Below are 21,931 nucleotides of genomic sequence, written 5' to 3'. Positions count from 1 at the left end.
ACGTAAGACCTTTAAACAGGTTATCATTTACAGACAGATTATCAGGACTCATGCGCTGGCCAGCTGACAAGTGTATTCACAGATGTTCAACCTCTGCCTGACCCAGTCTGTAATACCTACCTGTTTCAAGGAGACCACCATAGTCCCTATGCTCAAGAACGCCAAGGTAACCTGTCTAAATGACTATCGCCCTGTAACACTCACATCTAGAGCCATGAAATGCTTTGAAAGGCTGGTCATGGCTCACAACATAATCTCAGACACCTTGGAATCACTCCAATTTGCTTACCACCCCAACAGATACACAGATGCAATCTCTATTGCACTCCACACTGCCCTTTCCCACCTGGACAAAAGGAACACCGATGTGAGAATGCTGTTCATTAACTACAGCTCAGCGTTCAACACCATAGTGCCCTTGGAGCTTATCACTAAGCGAAGGTCCCTGGGACTGAACACCTCCCTTTGAAACTGGACCCTGGACTTCCAGACGGGCCGCACACTGGTGGTGAGGATAGACAACGACAAATCCGCCATGCTGACCCTCAACACGGGGGCCATTCAGGTGTGCATGCTTAGTCCCCTCCTGTACTCCCTGTTCACCCACGACTGCATGGCCGCGCACAACTCCAACACCAGTTGTGCCCGCTTTGAGGACAATACAGTGCCACTGACACGGCCTGCAATGAAAACATGCAGTCTCTCCTTCACTGCAGCCGAGGTGAGTAAGACATTTAAACGTGTTAACCCTCGCAAGGCTGCAGGCCCAGACGCCATCCCCAGCCGCGCCCTCAGAGCATGCGCAGACCAGCTGGCCGGTGTGTTTACGGACATATTCAATCAATCCCTATACCAGTCTGCTGTTCCCACATGCTTCAAGAGGGCCACCATTGTTCCTGTTCCCAAGAAAGCTAAGGTAACTGAGCTAAACGACTACCGCCCCGTAGCACTCACATCCGTCATCATGAAGTGCTTTGAGAGACTAGTCAAGGACCATATCACCTCCACCCTACCTGACACCCTAGACCCACTCCAATTTGCTTACCGCCCAAATAGGTCCACAGACGAAGCAATCTCAACCACACTGCACACTGCCCTAACCCATCTGGACAAGAGGAATACCTATGTGAGAATGCTGTTCATCGACTACAGCTCGGCATTCAACACCATAGTACCCTCCAAGCTCGTCATCAAGCTCGAGACCCTGGGTCTCGACCCCGCCCTGTGCAACTGGGTACTGGACTTCCTGACGGGCCGCCCCCAGGTGGTGAGGGTAGGCAACAACATATCCTCCCCGCTGATCCTCAACACTGGGGCCCCACAAGGGTGCGTTCTGAGCCCTCTCCTGTACTCCCTGTTCACCCACGACTGCGTGGCCACGCACGCCTCCAACTCAATCATCAAGTTTGCGGACGACACAACAGTGGTAGGCTTGATTACCAACAACGACGAGACGGCCTACAGGGAGGAGGTGAGGGCCCTCGGAGTGTGGTGTCAGGAAAATAACCTCACACTCAACGTCAACAAAACTAAGGAGATGATTGTGGACTTCAGGAAACAGCAGAGGGAACACCCCCCTATCCACATCGATGGAACAGTAGTGGAGAGGGTAGCAAGTTTTAAGTTCCTCGGCATACACATCACAGACAAACTGAATTGGTCCACTCACACAGACAGCATTGTGAAGAAGGCCCAGCAGCGCCTCTTCAACCTCAGGAGGCTGAAGAAATTCGGCTTGTCACCAAAAGCACTCACAAACTTCTACAGATGCACAATCGAGAGCATCCTGGCGGGCTGTATCACCGCCTGGTACGGCAACTGCTCCGCCCTCAACCGTAAGGCTCTCCAGAGGGTAGTGAGGTCTGCACAACGCATCACCGGGGCAAACTACCTGCCCTCCAGGACACCTACACCACCCGATGCTACAGGAAGGCCATAAAGATCATCAAGGACATCAACCACCCGAGCCACTGCCTGTTCACCCCGCTATCATCCAGAAGGCAAGGTCAGTACAGGTGCATCAAAGCTGGGATCGAGAGACTGAAAAACAGCTTCTATCTCAAGGCCATCAGACTGTTAAACAGCCACCACTAACATTGAGTGGCTGCTGCCAACACACTGACACTGACACTGACTCAACTCCAGCCACTTTAATAATGGGAATTGATGGGAAATGATGTAAATATATCACTAGCCACTTTAAACAATGCTACCTTATATAATGTTTACATACCCTACATTATTCATCTCATATGCATACGTATATACTGTACTCTATATCATCGACTGCATCCTTATGTAATACATGTATCACTAGCCACTTTAACTATGCCACTTTGTTTACATACTCATCTCATATGTATATACTGTACTCGATATCAGCTACTGTATCTTGCCTATGCTGCTGTGTACCATCACTCATTCATATATCCTTATGTACATATTCTTTATCCCCTTACACTGTGTATAAGACAGTAGTTTTGGAATTGTTAGTTAGATTACTTGTTGGTTATTACTGCACTGTCGGAACTAGAAGCACAAGCATTTCGCTACACTCGCATTAACATCTGCTAACCATGTGTATGTGACAAATAAAATTTGATTTGATTTAAGTTTTCAGATGACACAACAGTGATAGGCCTGATACAATAAAATCAAAATGTATTGTTCACATACACATGTTTAGCAGATGTTATTGCAGGTGTAGCGAAATGATTGTAACTACACTGACTACTGACTATGATGAGAGAGCCTATAGGGAGGTGGTCAGAGACCTGGCAGTGTGGTGCCAGGACAACAACCTCTTCCCTCAATGTCAGTAAGACAAAGGAGCTGATCTTGGACTACAGGAAACGGAGGGCTGAGCATAGGGCTGCTGCAACTTCGACAGGGCTGTAGCGGAGAGTAGAGAGCTTCAACTTCCTCGGTGTCCACATCACTAAGGATCTATCATTGTCGAAACACACCAACACTGTCGTGAAGAAGGCACAACAACACCTTTCCCCTACAGGAGGCTGAAAAGCTTTGGCATGGGTCCTCAGATCCTCAATATTCTACAGTTGCACCATTTGAGAGCAATTTTTTTTCTTTCTTTGACAATTTTTTGGGCCTTCCTTTGAGACACCTGGTATAAAGGTCCTGGTTGGCAGGAAGCTTGGCCCCAGTGATATAATGGGCTGCACGCACTACCCTCTGTAGTGGCTTGCGGCCGGAGTCAGAGCAGTTGCCATACCAGGCAGTGATGCAATCAATCAGGATGCTCTTGATGGTGCAGCTGTAGAACCTTTTGAGGACCCTAAGTCAAAACAATTTACTGAATACCTGTAGCCCGGAGCCATTTATTTAGAACTCTATAAGCATATGGCTCTGCTGTAGCCCACATACGCCTGTTGACTCTATAATAATTGTGGAGTAGTCCTACTCTCAAAATTGGGTTCCAAGATGATTTCAGCTGATCCATAGTTGAAGTGTAGAAAGACGATAACTGTTTTGCCCAAATAATACTTTCAGCAGAAAAATAAATAAAATTATAAGAAAACTAAGTCAAACATCTCACTCAAACTGGGGCAAAGAATATCTCCTGGCCGAATCTATCCCCGATTCATGGATTTAATCTATTTATCTAGACCGGATATGGGGTTGTAATAAACCCCGCCTCTTCCTTTCTGGACAAGAATCGTTGGCCAACATGGCTCCGATTGTGAGTACTCACGGTGAAATATGTTGTATAGCAAACTATAATATGTTTTTATTGTCTGTCGTTTATTGTACTTGATGCGCACGTAATAAATCCATATTGGACTGTGTTTCCGTGAGGCCAAATAAGTAAAGGAGTACCAATAAATGGCTTTGTTTACCAGTTGGGCCTGCACCCAATGAACCACGTTGTAGCAATTTAGTTTATGCGCTACCTAGCTATTCGGCAACTGTATTTAAACGTGAACCATCGGCACACCAGCTGGCAATGCACTAGATAGAAGTTGTGCTAAATAAAATCCGATTAATGGCACTTTAAAAATGAATACAAATAACGTTGGGCCCGGTTTCCCAAAAGCGTCAGTCAGCATGTGTCGGTTCGAATTTGGTTAGGCGAACTAGACGAGTGTGCTTGCATACTTAATTTAAGATCTGAGACTTTCGCTTGAAAAACGAGAAAGTACCGGCAATAGTACCATGTCCATATTGGGCACCGTAGTCAGTAATACACGTCCTCAAAATAGTCTGAATTAATCTAAGGGTGCGTTCGTATAGTCATTCTGGCGATCTACTCCGATTTCAGAGCCAGAGCGCAAAATAACTGATTAATTTACGAACGTGCAACACCCGTTGAATATGACTGGTGTCAGTAAATGTAGAATTAAAACGTGATTTAATTGTTGCCCGCAGTACAATTGGTCACCAAAGCTGTAGATAACGTAAACAGCCAAACCAGCTCTGCTAGGCCTGGTAAAATGGTCAGTGAGGCGTTCTCTCATTTGTGACTGGAAGTAACTAGCCAACTTTATCCAGCTAACTTGGGTACTTGTGCACAGCCAAAATTTGGCCAGTCAACCACATGAAAAACATTTTAATTAATTAATTCTTATTTACAATGGCAGCCAAACCGGAAGAAGCTGAGCCAATTGTGCGCCGCTCTATGGGACTCTAGATTATGTCCTTTTGTGATACAGCCCGGGATCGAACCAGGTTCTGTAATGACACCTCTAGCACCGAGATGCAGTGCTGCAAACTGATGGGAATAATGCATGGACGCCTTTAAGTACATCGCTAGAACCATTGAGCTCAACGGTTCTAACGATATACTTACGCATTTGGGAAACCGGGCCCTGGCCAGTTTGATAACACACCAAGTTAGCTAGTTTTAAAAACAGATTATCCATTATATTATTGTCAAATGGCTGATATAACAATGGAAATACATGTTTTCAAAAATAGAAAGCAGTAAGGAGGCAAGATCAAGAGGGACCATTCTAGCCCATGAGAGGGCAGGTAGATGTGTACAACAGGCATGTAAAGTGTATTTTTTACCTAAAAGTTCCCAGAATGTCACCTGGCCTAATTATATCAGTACATTCATAACCTATGCATCACAAAACTTCTATTAGATCAAATAAGACCCATGTGGCTCAGTTTGGAGAGCATGGCGCTTACAACACCAGGGGGTGGTTTCGATTTCCACAGGCACCGGCACAACAAAAATTATCCACTCACTACTGTTAATTAAGTCTGCTAAATTACAAATTGTAAGATTTATTTTTATAGTTGACCAAATTCAACACCGTCTCATTGACTTCCATACAAAAACTCCTAGCTTGGTGAGCGGGAAAAACCGACACCTGCTGGAGAATGATTTTGAGCCCAGTTATCCCTCTCGCTTCGCTTCTTCCTGTTTTTAACAACCAAGCACCAAAGACAGTACAATTTGCAGATTGGCAGAAATTGCTTCTGTAAATAAGAATTTGTTCTTAACTGAATTGCCTAGTTAAATAAAGATCAAATAAATGTTAAACACTGCTAGCACGTTAGATACTTAAATGAAACCGTCAGTGGTGTATTCATCATGCCAACTCTGTTAAATGTTTTGCACCAGAAAATATTTACTCCAAACGGAAATCGTTTTGCAACAAAAACAAGTTTCTATTGGACAAATTCGGGTAGGTCCCTCCCTGTTCCGTTTGGTTCTTAAATGGTAATCGATTTCCTTTGCATGACGAAATGTAATTTGGAATAACGATAGCCCCTCTGCAATGTCTTGACAGAAGAAGCAGGTCATCAAAAAGACCAAAACAGGTGGCAAGAAGAAGAAGCAGGTCCTGAAGTTCACCCTGGACTGCACTCACCCAGTGGAGGATGGCATCATGGATGCTGCCAACTTTGTAAGTAGCCAATGTTAGAGAAAATACCATGCAATATCCTAGGGCTGGGAATTGCCACTAAGTTCACAATATGATATTATTGCGTTTCTCACTATTCTATATGTCTTGCGATTCGATACTATTAGTGCGAGTGACGTTCCAAACATATTGCTCACTGTTGCAAAGAGATGAAAATGATTTTTGATCAGTCATGGAAATAAGTTCTGTAAACATGTTGGCTCCCTATTTTAAAAAGATGAAGAACAAGCCTTGAGATGAAAAATACCAGTGTTTTGTCACAGGCACAGCCGACTAGCACTAGCTAATGCTACCTACCCATGTGTTGGTCCCCTGTTTCATGAGCATTATTCAACAGTAGTCAAGGTTGTTCTGGCTCTGAGGCCTATAATGCGCTAATGTATTAAGTGGACAATACGGAATGTTTTTTAATTTCGACTAATGAACACTGATTTTACGGGGGTGTGAGTTCGCTGATGCTCTCTATTGGCCTATATGTCCATTCAGAAAGTTTCCTAAAGTAGCCTATCTCTTTAATATGAATCAAACACTCCTGTCATGAGTAATCTTGTGAAAGGCCTATTCTCAGTAGCTTAGACTACACTATTTCTCTCATTATGGCCTCTTCTCTTTGAAGAACCACCCCCGGAATGGTTATGTCGGTGACAGTGTTCATTGGCCTGGCCAATTACTGTGACCTCAAATTCCAAGACTGGCACAGCCCTAATTGTAATGTTATTTTTGGTGTTGATGAGTTACTCCGGTGATGGGAGGATAAACTGCATTAAGTAATTAGCCTAGGCACAGAGGCATGCTAGCCAGCTGCACAGATGGGACACATTTGCAATGTGGTATTTAGCTATGGGACACAATTCACTGGTGTGTAGCTATGTTTTTATCTATTTGTAGTGCTTTAGCCACTGAATTCTAGTAGTTTTTACTTTAAAGAATAAAACGTCAATCACAAAATGTGCCACTTGCACAATACAGCTAATTCCGCACAGCACTGCATCTCGCCTGGGTTGTAGCCTCAGCGAACGGCGTGGGGCACTAGCATTCGTCATGGATGTGGGGGTTGTAAAACATGAATTTGGACCAATCCCCGACAACCCATATATCAAACTTTAGCTACTAAGCTCTACTTTGTAACTTTCTGTTTGTTTTGTCTCTGATAACATTTGAATGACAGTAGTGATGAAAACCTTTACTTTATATTTCTGTCAAAATATGTCCGATGACTGAAACACCTTCAGGACTTTCCCACACTTCTTGGAAATACAATGTTGCATCGGTCTTACTGTGGTATGTTTGGGAATACTCATCGCAAATATGAAAACAGATTTGGCAAGTTTCACAAATTGGGCAGTCCCACAGATCTGAATGTTCTTAGCACGGCACCTGCTTTACATTTGGGCTCATATCGTGTCAATATCATAAAGCACAGTATTGGGATTGTTAGACATGGGTAACAACTGCCACAATAATGTTTTCAAATTAGTTATCTATTTTGACAAGCATATTATTGACATTTAGTGGGGAGAAAAATATATTTTGGGGGGTAGAATCCATTGTTGCGTCAACCTAACGCCATAATAATATCGCAGAAATGTAACTCGATTGTATTTTTATTTATTTTTTCACTACAATATCCTATTAAATGTATTTATTACTAGAGTAGGGCCCTATTATTTCGATGTAAACATTGCATGGCACAAATGATTCATAATCCAGATACTCCTGGTTTATCCACGTTATGCTGATACTGGCCTGTCTTCAATGTAGTAACGCTACAACTGTAATAGATAGTGGGGTATGATATTTTGCAGTTGGTGTGTTACACTGCAGACAATTAGGATTCAGATTAGTGCTGAGCGATTAGGGGTTTTTGAGGTTGGTTTCGGTTGGATTATAAACAAATAATCACGTTTTTTGGTTTCAATTATTTTTGTGGGTGACTGCTGTAATAACACTGAATAAAAGTCTGATGGTGGTGACTGCCCATTACTGGTTCACTTACTAACCATAATTTATTTACTTTACTTTAATAAAATATTTGTTTTATGTTATGACATATCAGTACTTTGGACTAACAGATTGTTTGTTGGTCAGCTCGGGCCCAGGTTATTACAGTTGTGAAACGTGAATGCCATTTGTGGCTAGCATTAATGCAAGGTGACTCTACATCTGGGCTTTATTTAATGGGGGTCAGGGTTCAAATTATACATTGACTCTTGGCTAGCCCCGAAGTGTTCTGGGGGTGCCCGACGTATCCTGATAGTTGCAATGGTACTTGTCTTCTCTTACATGCACTGATTTTGCTGTTAGCTGCTTTGAGGAACTTTTAGTTAGTATGACTATATATGGTTGTTGTACCTAACTAAAGTTAAATGTGTTAACTTAATTCCTCTGAATTAGAGCATCTACTAAATGTTTAACATGTAAATTATATTGACAGAATATTTGCAGCAGTATGTAGCAGTCATTACAGCTAGTATCCATATTTGGGAGAAAGACTGTCCTAAAATACACCTTTGGTCTTGTTGGTTAGGAGCAATTCCTGCAGGAGCGCATCAAGGTCAACGGTAAAGCTGGGAACCTGGGTGGTGGTGTGGTGTCCATTGAGAGGAGCAAGAGCAAAATCGCTGTGAATTCTGAAGTGCCCTTCTCCAAAAGGTATGTTTAAATCTAGATTGGATTCATCTTTTGAAATGCCCTGCTTGCAATTGTGATGTGCCGAGCAACATCACTTGCCATTTTCTGTTGTTGTCTGATGGAGGGACTTGGTTCGTCTCCACAGTTATGCATGTAAGGGTTATTGCATTTTCACCTGTTCAATTAGGAAGTTGGAGCTGTCTTTCTCTTTATGTGATGTTTTCCATGTTGCTTCCTGTTATGGGGTCATGGCACTGTTTTGTAATCAATGTTAGGCCTTTATTGGTTTTATTGTTTTGCCTGATGGACAGTCTGGAGCAAATCCATGTATAATTAATTATTTGAAGTGCTTTTAAAGTGATTAGCGTTTGAAATAAGGTCTGAGGCTCATAAAATACTAACATTAGGCGGACTGAGATGTACATGAATAGAAAACGTTAAGAGACATGGATAGAACGCATGTTATTTTTGGACTTCAGTCAGTTTTATTTCCACAAGTGGAGATGCTGTGATCTGATCAATGTATCCAGCTGTGAACATGATTTTTGTCAGTTCTATTAAAAAAATGTTTCCATGTCACCATGTATCCTCAGACATTCATTGACTCTTAAGCACCGTCTGAAGCTATATTTAACCCTATATGGCATGAAATTATAGTAAACTAGGAACCCCTCCCCCCCCAACCTGGTAAATAATTGGAAATGTATAATTTATAATCATGGATTTATTTTACATTGTTCTTGTTATGAAAAGCACAATCTCAAAGTTGCTTTATAAACAAAATTGGGGATCTCGCAGTTCTATCGCATCCCTCGATGACAGGCAGTTCGGAAAGGTACAGTTGAAGTCAGAAGTTTACATACACTTAGGTTGGAGTCATTAAAATAGTTTTCCAACCACTCCACAAAAGTCTTGTTAACAAACTAGTTTTTGCAAGTCGGTTAGGACATTTAGCAATTTTCCAACAATTGCTTACAGGCGGGGGGGTCTCACATTGATGTTTCAATTGTGAGGAGGGAGTCCTGATTTGTTATGGGGGTGCAAATTGTTTAGAAAATTGCAGATAGAAAAGTTAAACATGGAGTTGATTCAATGTTCTGCATGTCATTTTGTCCTAATTGCACTTTCTGATAAGTTCTCAAAATATAAATCTAACAAATGTACAGTACACCTTTGTCACAATGTAATTTTCAATGGGTTTTACATTGCTGACACTGCTGGTCTTTCCTCTCCTTTCTGACAGGTATTTGAAATATCTGACCAAGAAGTACCTGAAGAAGAACAACCTGAGGGACTGGCTGCGTGTGGTGGCCAACACCAAGGAGAGTTACGAACTGCGCTACTTCCAGATCAACCAGGATGAGGAGGAGGAGGAGGACGAAGATTAAATCCATGCCACTGTCTTTTGTCAATAAAATTTCAAAGGAACGAAAGCTTCTCACATGGTTTTATTGCTGATTTGAGACTAAACCTGCACGTTTGAAAAGGTGTACCTACTCTTGCAATGCGCTGGTTAGACTTGAAAACCCATATTCTTTATCATGCAAAAATGTTTGTGCTCTGTGTTTACATGGAGTTGTCTGGGGAAATATTGCAAACAATAAATGTATTTGTTACCAACAGCTTTCTACTTTGACAACACTCAACCTTGAAACTGACAGTTGATTGCATTCAGATTTAGTTGTGTGTTAAGTTTGTAGATAAAAATAATGATTCCATTTATCAATTAATGCTTCAAATAGTAGTGTGTGTTGGCTGAAATTACTTCTTGAATCTGCTTTTAGATAAATGGCGGGCTCTAAAAATGACGCTTCCTTCATTTTATGTGGTCCAACCGTAGAGTGTATGGGCAAAGATTGTTTAAATTAAGTTATCTAGAAACTCCAAAAACGGAGTTTCTTTCTCCAAAAGAATTCGCTCATCACGCCTGCAGACGATTTCATGGTGACGTTGGCTGGCTAGGCACATGCGCAGAAACACATCATTTGGTCTAATGGTCGTTTCGCAACGAATTGCGCATGTGCAGCCCGTCAGTCACTCCGAAGAAAATGAAAACGTATCAGTCTTTTATTTAACCAGGCAAGTCAGTTAAGAACCAATTCTTATTTACAATGACGGCCTAGCAAAAGGTTTCATGTGGGGAAGGGGGATTAAATAAAAATATAGGACAAAACACATCACGGCGAGAGACACCAAAACACTACATAAAAAAGAGACGTAAAGACAACAGCGTGGCAGCACAAAACATGGTACCAACATGATTGGCCAAAGACCACAGCACAAAGGGCAAGAAGGTAGAGACAATACATCACGTCAATCAGCCACAATTTTCAGTAAGAGTGTCCATGATTAAGTCTTTGAATGAAGAGATGGAGATAAAACTCCAGTTTGGGTGTTTTTTTTGCAGCTCGTTCCAGTCGCTAGCTGCAGCGAACTGGAAAGAGGAGCAACCCAGGTATGTGTGTGCTTTGGGACCAGAATGTGACTGGCAGAAAGGGTGGAGGATGAGGGCTGCAGTAGGTATCTCAGGAAGGGGAGAGAGGCCTAAGAGGGTTTTATAAATAAGCATCAACCAGTGGGTCTTGTGACGTGTATACAGAGAAGACCACTTTACAGAGGAGTTATAGAGTGCAGTGATGTGTCCTATAAGGAGCATTGGTGGCAAATCTGATGGGCGAATGGTAAAGAACATCTAGCTGCACCCTTATCTGCCTATCTATAAATGACGTATCCATAATCTATTAAGGGTAGGATGGTCATCTGAATCAGGGTTAGTTTGGCAGCTGGGGTGAAAGAGGAGCGATTACCATAGAGGAAACCAAGTCTAGATTTAACCTTATTCTGCAGCTTTGATATGTGCTGAGAGAAGGACAGTGTACCCCATACTCCCAAGTACTTGTATGAAGTGACTACCTCAAGCTCTTAAAAACCCTCAGAGGTGGTAATCACACCGGAGAAGAGGGGCATTCTTCTCACCAAACCGCATGGCCTTTGTTTTGGAGGTGTTCAGAACAAGGTTAAGGGCAGAGAAAGTAGACTAAGAAAGACTAAGTAGACTAAGAAAGCTTTGTTGGAGAGAGTTTAACACAAAATCCTGGGAGGGGCTAGCTGAGTATAATACTATCTGCATATAAATGGGTGAGAGCGCTTCCTACTTTCAAATCAAATCAAATTTTATTTGTCACATACACATGGTTAGCAGATGTTAATGCGAGTGTAGCGAAATGCTTGTGCTTCTAGTTCCGACAGTGCAGTAATAACCAACAAGTAATCTAACTAACAATTCCAAAACTACTGTCTTATACACAGTGTAAGGGGATAAAGAATATGTACATAAGGATATATGAATGAGTGATGGTACAGAGCAGCATAGGCAAGATACAGTAGCTGATATCGAGTACAGTATATATACATATGAGATGAGTATGTAAACAAAGTGGCATAGTTAAAGTGGCTAGTGATACATGTATTACATAAGGATGCAGTCGATGATATAGAGTACAGTATATACGTATGCATATGAGATGAATAATGTAGGGTATGTAAACATTATATAAGGTAGCATTGTTTAAAGTGGCTAGTGATATATTTACATCATTTCCCATCAATTCCCATTATTAAAGTGGCTGGAGTTGAGTCAGTGTCAGTGTGTTGGCAGCAGCCACTCAATGTTAGTGGTGGCTGTTTAACAGTCTGATGGCCTTGAGATAGAAGCTGTTTTTCAGTCTCTCGGTCCCAGCTTTGATGCATCTGTACTGACCTCGCCTTCTGGATGATAGCGGGGTGAACAGGCAGTGGCTCGGGTGGTTGATGTCCTTGATGATCTTTATGGCCTTCCTGTAACATCGGGTGGTGTAGGTGTCCTGGAGGGCAGGTAGTTTGCCCCCGGTGATGCCTTGTGCAGACCTCACTACCCTCTGGAGAGCCTTACGGTTGAGGGCGGAGCAGTTGCTGTACCAGGCGGTGATACAGCCCGCCAGGATGCTCTCGATTGTGCATCTGTAGAAGTTTGTGAGTGCTTTTGGTGACAAGCCAAATTTCTTCAGCCTCCTGAGGTTGAAGAGGCGCTGCTGCGCCTTCTTCACAATGCTGTCTGTGTGAGTGGACCAATTCAGTTTGTCTGTGATGTGTATGCCGAGGAACTTAAAACTTGCTACCCTCTCCACTACTGTTCCATCGATGTGGATAGGGGGGTGTTCCCTCTGCTGTTTCCTGAAGTCCACAATCATCTCCTTAGTTTTGTTGACGTTGAGTGTGAGGTTGTTTCACGAGGTAATATCATGTTCAGGCACTTAAAACATTTTCTTGAATCAATGTGACTTTTAGATTTCAAGAAAATGAACTAAGGAATAATGTGTCGCTTCTCTCATTGACTTCTCAAACCCCGGTCTGTTCTGCCGACTGCTTCGCAAGCTTTCCCGGAAGTATCGCGATGTTGGACCTATGGGTTTAGAAACTCTGGTCTTGATCACACGAGCGTCTTGTTCCCGCGGTGGTAACCTTGACAACTGTTCAAGCAAGCGACTGCACACTTGCCAATAAACTGGATTTCTTGTCAGTGAAAGGAAGTTTGTTGAATGCATGGCTTTGCTAAATACTTTCTAAAACCTAAAGGAAATGGACTACTATACTTGAAATTGCAATTCAACCAAATCTACTGTAGGCTACAATGTCACGAACGAATGCCCTCTCTCTAATGTAGGCTAGCTGATTATTTACTTTGTAATATTCGCACTTCGGCACGCGTAGCCTACATCAATCAAGATACAATATAGCCAAAATTACCGCTACCTAAAATCGATATAATTATCGTTAAACGACGTAATTTTGGCGGTTATTCAAACCCAGTTTGACTTAGATCATTGTCTTACTGGATACATGATTACGTTGCATTGAATCCATTTGAAACGACATGCAAAGTGGGGACTCGCGAGGGGATTGAATCCCCCCACTCCCCATACCCTGGTGTAACCTTAATTTCTTTGGACTTGCTTGGGAAAATGGGCAAAGCGACAGGCTGGTGGTGCACACAGTGGCATTGCTACTTGCAGCACTGCTCACTACTAGTAAAAGTAGTAACTAGGGGAGCATGCCTAACTAGTTGTGGTGAAAATTATGGGATGGATTGTCATGGCAACAGACCAGACGTCACAATTTGGGCATGTGTTCCATTTTTGTCTTTCTTATTTTCAGACTGGAGGACTTAGATAGTGAAGAGTGGAAAAGGAAACAGATTTTTCCCAACAAAAAGAAGGAAGCCATCTTTCTTGAAAATAAATTGTATTTACACAAGTATCATACAATTATTTTCCGGGAGGCACGAAGAGGTGAACAGTGGCATTTTCAGGGTTAACTTTCAGAGAGGTTTTTTTTTGTATGCGATAAAGATGCCTGGGTCGTTAAGCAATGAAGACGAGGGACAAGACGACATGGATTTTGAAGACGAGATACCAGGTGAGGGAATGAAGTAAGGGGAGGGGGAGTTTCTGCCCTGAATATATTTTGCGCTGCTATACGCCTAGTTGAATGTGGGGGAAAGGGCTTGCCCTACGTTCTAGGAGAAAAGAGGAGGGGTGGGGTGCAGTAAGCGTTCCAATTTATTATTTTAGTACTACCCGTTTTCCTCGGGCACAGGTTTGCAGGGGTCGCCAATGTGTCATCTTCAAATGATGATATGATATGGCCGAAAGAAAAGCCGCCATCTGTGGTAGCCTACTGAAATGACCCGGTCGGAGAAAAGAACAGCCGCAGGCATCAGTGCGTTCGTGTGAAAAAAAATATGAAAACCTCCGATGTTATGCCACCGAACTCCATTTTACTTTGACTGCGATCAGCATAGATAGCCTACTTGATTTTTGTTATTAGATTTAGGCACATGCACAATTTTGTGCCGTTTTATGCTCTTACCATATACTGTTTTTTAATATTGTTTCTTTATGAGGTCAGAAGTTGCACCGATCGATCACATGCTGTGACAGCTGAATAAAAGGTATTCGTTGTCTATAAATTAATGTCAATAAACGTCCCATCTCACCCAGGTGCTACTGCCCCGTTATCACAAATTGTGCAGCTGTGTCCCAATTGTTTTGAGGCTCTTGTCCAAAGTCAGCAGTGGCCGCAGAGGTGCTGGGCTGTGACTATGAAAACACGTGTAACAGGAAAACAATAGTTTAGAGCAGGGGTCCCCAATTACATTCAGCCATGGGCCGATTTTTCCTTGAGTGGATGGTCAGGGGACCAGAATATAGTTGTAAATAATTTGTACACTGCTAATTGACCACAATAATCCCAAACAGTGCCGAAAGAAAGTATTCATACCCCATGATTTATTCCACATTTTGTTTTTAAGGCCTGAATTCAAATGTGGATTAAATATATATATTTTTTCTAACTCATCTACACACAATACCCCCACACAATGACAAAGTGAAAACATGTTTTTATAAATGCTTGCTAATTTATTGAAAATGAAATACAGAAATATCTCATTTACATAAGTATTCACACCACTGAGTTAACACTTTGTAGAAGCTCCTTTTGCAGCGATTACAGTTGTGAGTCTTTCTGGGTAAGTCTCTGAGCTTTCCATATACCTGGATTGTTTGCCCATTATTCTTTTCAAAATTCTTCAAGCGCTGTCAAATTGGTTGTTGATCATTGCTAGACAAACATTTTCAGGTCTTGCCATAGATTTTCAAGTAGATTTATGTCAAAACTGGAACTCGGCCACTCAAGATTATTCATGTCTTCTTGGTGTGCAACTCCAGTGTAGATTTGGCCTTCTGTTTTAGGTTATTGTCCTGCTGAAAGGGGAAATCATCTTCCAGTGTCCGGTGGAAAGCAGACTGAACCAGGTTTTCCTCTAGAATTTTGCCTGTGCTTAGCTCAATTCAGTACATTTTTTTCAATTCTGAAAAACTCCACGGACCTTAACGATTACAAGCATACCCATAACATGATGCAGCCACCACTATGCTTCAACATATGGAGAGTGTTACTCGGGAATGTGTTATATTGGATTTGTCCCAAACTTAACAGTTCGTATTCAGGACAAAAAGTTAAATGCTTTGCCACATTGTTTTGCAGTATTACTTTAGTGCCTTGTTGCGAACAGGATGCATGTTTTGGAATATTTTTTATTCTGTACAGGCTTGCTTCTTTTCACTCTTGTCAAATAGGTTAGTATTTAGAGTAACTATAATGTTGTTGATCCATCCTCAGTTTTCTCCTATCACAGCCATTATATTCTAACTGTTTTAACTTCACCATTGGCTTCATGGTGAAATCCCTGAGCGGTTTCCTTCCTCTCCGGCAACTGAGTTAAGAAGGGAGCCTGTATCTTTCTAATGACATTGATGTGTAACCTTTATTTAACTAGGCAAGTCAGTTAAGAACAAATTCTTATTTACAATGACGGCCTATACCCGCCAAAGCCGGATGACGCTTAGCCAATTGTGCACCGCCCTAATGGGACTCCCAATCATGGCCGGTTGTGATACAGCCTGGAATCGAACCAGGGTGTCTGTAGTGACACCTCAAGCACTGAGATACAGTGCCTTATAGCCGCTGAGCCACTCGGGAGCCCAATACACCATCCAAAGTGTAATTATTAACTTCACCATGCTCAAATGGATATTCAATGTCTGATTTTTTATTTTTACCCATATACCAATAGGTGCCCTTCTTTGGAAAACCTCTTTGGTCTTTGTGGTTGAGTCTGTCTTTGAAATTCACTGCTGAGGGACCTCACAGATAATTGTATGTGTGGGCTACAGAAATTAGGTAGGCATTTAAAAAATGGTTAATGCAACTTATTATTTGACTTGTTAAGCAAATGTTTACTTGAGAACTTATTTAGGTTTGCCATAACGGGGTTGAATACGTATTGACTCAAGACAATTCAGTTTATAATTTTTTATAAATTTGTATACAGTGCATTTGTAAAGTATTCAGACTCCTTGACTTTTGACAACATTTTGTTATGTTACAGCCTTATTCTAAAATTGATTAAAAAAAATATATATATTCTCATCGATCTTCACACAATACCCCATAATGACAATTTTGCAAAGTTATTCAAAATAAAAAGCTGAAATATCACATTTACTTAATAAGCATTCAGACCATTTACTCAGAACATTGTTGAAGCACCTTTGGCAATGATTACAGCCTCGAGTCCTCTTAGGTATGACGCTACAAGCTTGGCACACCTGTATTTGGGTAGTTTCTCCCATTCTTCTCTGCAGATCCTCTCAAGCTCTGTCAGGTTGGATGGTCTGTAAAACTACACTTTTGAATGCACTCAAGACCATGGCCATGTTCAGTTTCCAAATGTTTTAGAATGATGGAGATAGAAATACCATGAATAAAGCCGATGTGATTCCTTATTCTTCATGTAAGAGAGGCATGCTTGTTTTACATAGCCAATTTCTATTTGAACGTTCAAAAACGTTGCGTCCTACTGAACGCGCCCCATGTGAACCCTCCAAACCTTAAAATGGTGAGAGCATGGTAGATTACATCTTTAAACCCATCAACTCATCTCTTATTTACACTGCTAGTTAAATAGGGTGCCCCCTGAGCCTGGTTTATCAATCTCTCCATCCATGGCAGTCAACCAGGTCCTAAATATCTGGGGAGCCAGTGGCTGAGCCAGTGTCAGGCCAGGGGTGATGTGATGAAGTACCCTACAGGAATGGTCCAGGCCAGGAGCCTGCCTTTTTATTCCACCATGTCAGTTCACTCAATACAATCATTGCATTCATAGTTTTTCTCCTCCAGCTAGCTCCAGGCCCCAGATGATTTACTACTGGATTAGCAGCCAGGGCTAGGGTTGCACATTTTGGGGAATATTCAGAGGTGGAAACTTTCTGTGGGAATTAACGGGAATATATTGGAATTAACGGAAATATATGCAAATTAATATTAATACGATTTAAATGTAGATGTTTTTTTACATTGTATATATTTACCATATCATATGGAGACAGAAACATAATCCTTTTACCTTATCATAAGTAGACATAATTGAAAATTATGAAATCCTTCCAATAGAAAAAAAAAACAATTTTAGTTATGAATGGAACTTTAATTAAATGAGTTGACTCTTCACATAGGATGACTTCACTGAACAACAAAAGAAAGGGAATGATCCCCAATGATCCATCGCATCTTTTCAACATAGATCTGTAAAATGATAGTCTAGAAACTAAAGCTTTGGTTTTCTTCCTCTCAGGCTTCCATGTCTTCTCCCTGAACCTCCTCAATGTCCACCCCTTGAACATCAGACTCTGAGGCCTCATCTTCACTGTCACTTTCCAACCTAGCTAGTTGAGGATGGCTCTTTGTCAGGCTAAAAAAGACTCAAATTTGTCCGGATGGCCACCAATTTTTCAACCCTTGTATTGGTCAGCCTGTTGCGTGCTTTGGTGTGTGTGTTCCCAAACAAGGACCAGTTGCGCTCTGAGGTGGCTGATGTTGGTGGGATTTGGAGGATGATGGAAGCAACAGGGGAAAGAGCCTCAGATCCACAAAGTCCCTTCCACCAGGTGGCTGATGAGATATGTTGGCACGACTGCCATATTGCATCTCCATCGAAAGCCCTTGCTTGGAAGTGTACTTTGCCCGACTGCCAAGAACCTTGCCCTCATCCAGGCCAAGGTGGCGAGACACAGTAGTGATGACACCATAGGCCTTGTTGATCTCTGCATCAGACAGGATGCTCTTGCCAGCATACTTGGGGTCCAACATTGCTTGGAGCAACAGTGAAGTGGGCAGGGCAGTACGGATTATTTCTCTTACATCAGCAAGCGGAGTCTGAACACCAGACAGGATGGCATTCTTTCCCTCAATATGTGCATTGGCTACTGCTATAGGTTTCAGGCTGCTTACCACTCTCTCCCAAAATACATCCTCCAGGAGGATCCTCTTGATGGGGCTGTCCATATTGGCAGACTGTGATATGGCCATTTATTGGAGAGACTCCTTACCCTCCAGGAGACTGTCAAACATGATGATAACACCACCCCAATGGATGTTGCAGCTTCAATGTGGTGCTCTTATTCTTCTCTTTGCTTGGTGAGGTAGATTGCTGCTATAACTTGATGACCCTTCACATACCTAACTATTTCCTTGGCTCGCTTGTAGAGTGTATCCATTGTTTTCAGTGCCATGATGTCCTTGAGGAGTAGATTCAATGCATGAGCAGCACAGCCAATGGGTGTGATGTGAGGGTAGGACTCCTACTTTAGACCAAGCAGCTTTCATGTTCGCAGCATTGCCTGTCACCAGTGCAAATACCTTCTGTGGTCCAAGGTCATTGATGGCTGCCTTCAGCTCATCTGCAATGTAGAGACCAGTGTGTCTGTTGTCCCTTGTGTCTGTGCTCTTATAGAAAACTGGTTGAGGGTTGGAGATGATGTAGTTCATTATTCCTTGCCCACGAACATTCGACCACCCATCAGAGATGATTGCAATACAGTCTGCTTTCTCTGTGATTGGCTTGACCTTCACTTGAACTCAGTTGAACTCTGCATCCAGCTAATGAGTAGAAAAAGCATGTCTGGTTGGAGGGGTGTATGCTGGGCGAAGAACATTCAGAAATCTCTTCCAATACACATTGCCTGTGAGCATCAGAGGTGAACCAGTTGTATACACAGCTCGAGCAAGACATTCATCAGCATTTCTCTGACTACGTTCCTCCATTGAGTCAACAAAACCTCTGATTCCAGGAGGACCATGAGCTGTTGCTATCGATAAGGTGTCTGATTCATCATTTTCAACTCAAATAGAAGTAGAGGGACTTTTGTCAGAGGTTGCTTGTTGTGAGCGCTGAGGGAACTTTATGCACTTGGCCAGATGATTCTGCATCTTTGTTGCATTCTTCACATATGATTTGGCACAGTATTTGCAAATGTACACAGCTTTTCCTTCTACATTAGCTGCAGTGAAATGTCTCCACACATCAGATAGTGCCCGTGGCATTTTCCTGAAAAAATGAGTAAAATAACCCAAATATACAATTTAAATAGTTAAGCAGTTAGATTAAACAACTCCTTTGTAAGATACATGTTTTAAAATGAAACATGCATGGAAACAGGTGAATTAACACTCCTCAGTTAGCAGGCTCAAGCAAGCTAAAACCAACATGGTAGCAAAAACTAACTAGTAGAAATTGTTAAGTTAGAAATGATTTAAACACACTTTGCTGTAGTCTAATATTTACTAGTTAACAAAAAATCATGTATGTCATATAAAATATATTCACCCCACCAAGTATTGTAATCAAACCTTACCAAAAAGCATTTAGTCCTTGGCTCAGACAGTGTAGTAGTGTCGGCTCAATATTTATTTAAATTTTAATTTCACCTTTATTTAACCAGGTAGGCTAGTTGAGAACAAGTTCTCATTTGCAACTGCGACCTGGCCCAGATAAAGCATAGCAATTCGACACATACAACAACACAGAGTTACACATGGAATAAACAAAACATACAGTCAATAATACAGTAGAACAAAAGAAAACAAAAAGTCTACATACAGTGAGTGCAAATGAGGTAAGTTAAGGAAATAAATAGGCCATGGTGGCGAAGTAATTACAATATAGCAATTAAACACTGGAATGGTAGATCGGCAGAAGATGAATGTGCAGGTAGAGATACTGGGGTGCAAAGGAGCAAAATAAATAAATAAATACCAGTATGGGGATGAGGTAGGTAGATAGGCTAAGTACAGGTGCAGTGATCTGTAAAATGCTCTGACAGCTGGTGCTTAAAGCTAGTGAGGGAGATGTGAGTCTCCAGCTTCAGAGATTTTTGCAATTCGTTCCAGTCATGGGCAGCAGAGAACTGGAAGGAAAGATGACCAAAGGAGGAATTGGCTTTGGGGGTGAACAGTGAGATATACCTGCTGGAGCTCGTGCTACGAGTGGGTGCTGCTATGGTGACCAGTGAGCTGAGATAAGGTGGGGCTTTACCTAGCAGAGACTTGTAGATAAACTGTAGCCAGCGGGTTTGGCGACGAGTATGAAGCGAGGGTCAACCAACGAGAGCGTACAGGTCTCAATGGGTAGTGTATGGAGCTTTGGTGACAAAACGGATGGCACTGTGATAGACTGCATCCAGTTTGTTGAGTAGAGTGTTGGAGGCTATTTTATAGATGACATCACCGAAGTCGAGGATCGGTAGGATGGTCAGTTTTACGAGGGTATGTTTGGCAGCATGAGTGAAGGATGCTTTGTTTGCGATATAGGAAGCCGATTCTAGATTTAATTTTGGATTGGAGATGCTTATAATAGCACCTCATTAGTGTGCAAGATCTTGAGAATCAAGTGTACATGTGATGGAGGAGTGCACTGCACATGATGGAAGAATGCACTGTGCATGCAGAGTGTTGCAATTCCATTGAATGATAGTTTAACCAAAATATGCCACAAGACCTAGAATTATCTTATTTGTATCGCACAAAAAAGGTTCACTGTTATTAGCTAACCTTTTTGATGAATTTAAGCAAAATTCACAAAATTCCTGGGCTTAACTTCCTTGGTAAAGTTTACTGACCCTTTGCAACCTTAGCCAGGGTAGACTAAAATTCCCTCCTGCATTTTGCATTAGCCTATCAGTGTGTAATGGTTGGCTGGTTATGGCACCAGTTTGTCATGGTGCAATAAAGAATAACCTCGCATTAGGCCTAGCTGTGCAGTGTATGGTTTTGTATGTTGTGGTTTTTTGTTAAAAAATAGATTTCTTTGTTTATGTATATGCTCTGGATAGTTTGACGTTTGCACTAGGCTTACATGGAACCCAAACCATTGTGCATAAATCTATTTTGTCCCCTTACACCAAACGCGATCACGACACGCAGGTTAAAATATCAAAACCAACTCTGGACCAATAATATTAATTTGGGGACAGGTCGAAAAGCATTAAACATTTATGGAAATGTAGCTAGTTAGCTTGCACTTGCTAGCTAATTTGTCCTATTTAGCTAGCTTGCTGTTGCTAGTTAATTTGTCCTGGGATATAAACATTAGGTTGTTATTTTACCTGAAATGCACAAGGTCCTGTACTCCGACAATTAATCCACACATAAAACGGTCAACCAAATCGTTTCTAGTCATCTCTCCTCCTTCCAGGCTTTTTCATCTTTGAATTTATATGGTGATTGACATCTAAACTTTCATAGTATTACTACACCGACCGGCAATGCAGTTCGTCTTTCAATCACCCACGTGGGTATAACCAATGAGGAGATGACACGTGGGTACCTGCTTCTATAATCCAGTGAGGAGATGGGAGAGGCAGGACTTGCAGCGCGATCTACGTCAGAAATAGAAAGGCGTTCTATTTTAGCCCTTGGCAATGCAGACGCTTGCGAGCAGTGTGGGTGCAATAATGAAATAACATAGA

The 21,931-nt window shown here is 41.9% G+C and overlaps 2 protein-coding genes across 9 annotated transcripts in view; both read left to right on the top strand.

The window, feature by feature from the left end:
* The first annotated feature begins 3,627 nt into the window (after positions 1 to 3,627).
* On the top strand, positions 3,628 to 9,953 carry LOC112218418 (60S ribosomal protein L22). 2 transcript variants are annotated; one of them, XM_024379191.2, is made up of 4 exons: positions 3,628 to 3,700; positions 5,760 to 5,876; positions 8,422 to 8,546; positions 9,769 to 9,953. In XM_024379191.2, the coding sequence occupies exons 1-4, from the start codon at positions 3,689 to 3,691 to the stop codon at positions 9,911 to 9,913; spliced, it is 399 nt and encodes a 132-aa protein (XP_024234959.1). In that variant the 5' UTR covers positions 3,628 to 3,688; the 3' UTR covers positions 9,914 to 9,953. The 2 variants fall into 2 exon arrangements, with proteins under 2 accessions (XP_024234959.1, XP_042152007.1); XM_042296073.1 differs by lacking the exon at positions 3,628 to 3,700 and adding an exon at positions 5,562 to 5,654.
* Positions 9,954 to 10,559: 606 nt separating this feature from the next.
* Positions 10,560 to 21,931, top strand: part of LOC112218425 (chromodomain-helicase-DNA-binding protein 5) — a 50,682-nt gene continuing 39,310 nt past the window's right edge. For 4 of the 7 annotated variants that reach the window (XM_024379214.2, XM_042296067.1, XM_024379229.2 and 1 more), the window contains exon 1: positions 13,691 to 13,979. In XM_024379214.2, the coding sequence (XP_024234982.2) occupies positions 13,913 to 13,979 (67 nt within the window). In that variant the 5' untranslated portion in view covers positions 13,691 to 13,912. Of the gene's footprint in view, positions 10,820 to 10,932; positions 10,981 to 13,690; positions 13,980 to 21,931 lie in introns of those variants that run through there. The other 3 variants (XM_024379254.2, XM_024379220.2, XM_024379238.2) reach the window with 2 other exon arrangements.

This window comes from Oncorhynchus tshawytscha, linkage group LG02 (genome assembly GCF_018296145.1).
Source record: "Oncorhynchus tshawytscha isolate Ot180627B linkage group LG02, Otsh_v2.0, whole genome shotgun sequence".
Classification (NCBI taxonomy): Eukaryota; Metazoa; Chordata; class Actinopteri; order Salmoniformes; family Salmonidae; genus Oncorhynchus; species Oncorhynchus tshawytscha.
This window is presented reverse-complemented; position numbering and strand designations above follow the sequence as displayed.

Coding starts and splice junctions, on each gene's coding strand:
- LOC112218418 (XM_042296073.1), top strand. CDS start 5,577: ATGTTTTGCACCAGAAAATATTTACTCCAAACGGAAATCGTTTTGCAA. Junction 5,877..8,421: donor TCATGGATGCTGCCAACTTT/GTAAGTAGCCAA, acceptor CTTGTTGGTTAG/GAGCAATTCCTGCAGGAGCG. Junction 8,547..9,768: donor GAAGTGCCCTTCTCCAAAAG/GTATGTTTAAAT, acceptor CCTTTCTGACAG/GTATTTGAAATATCTGACCA.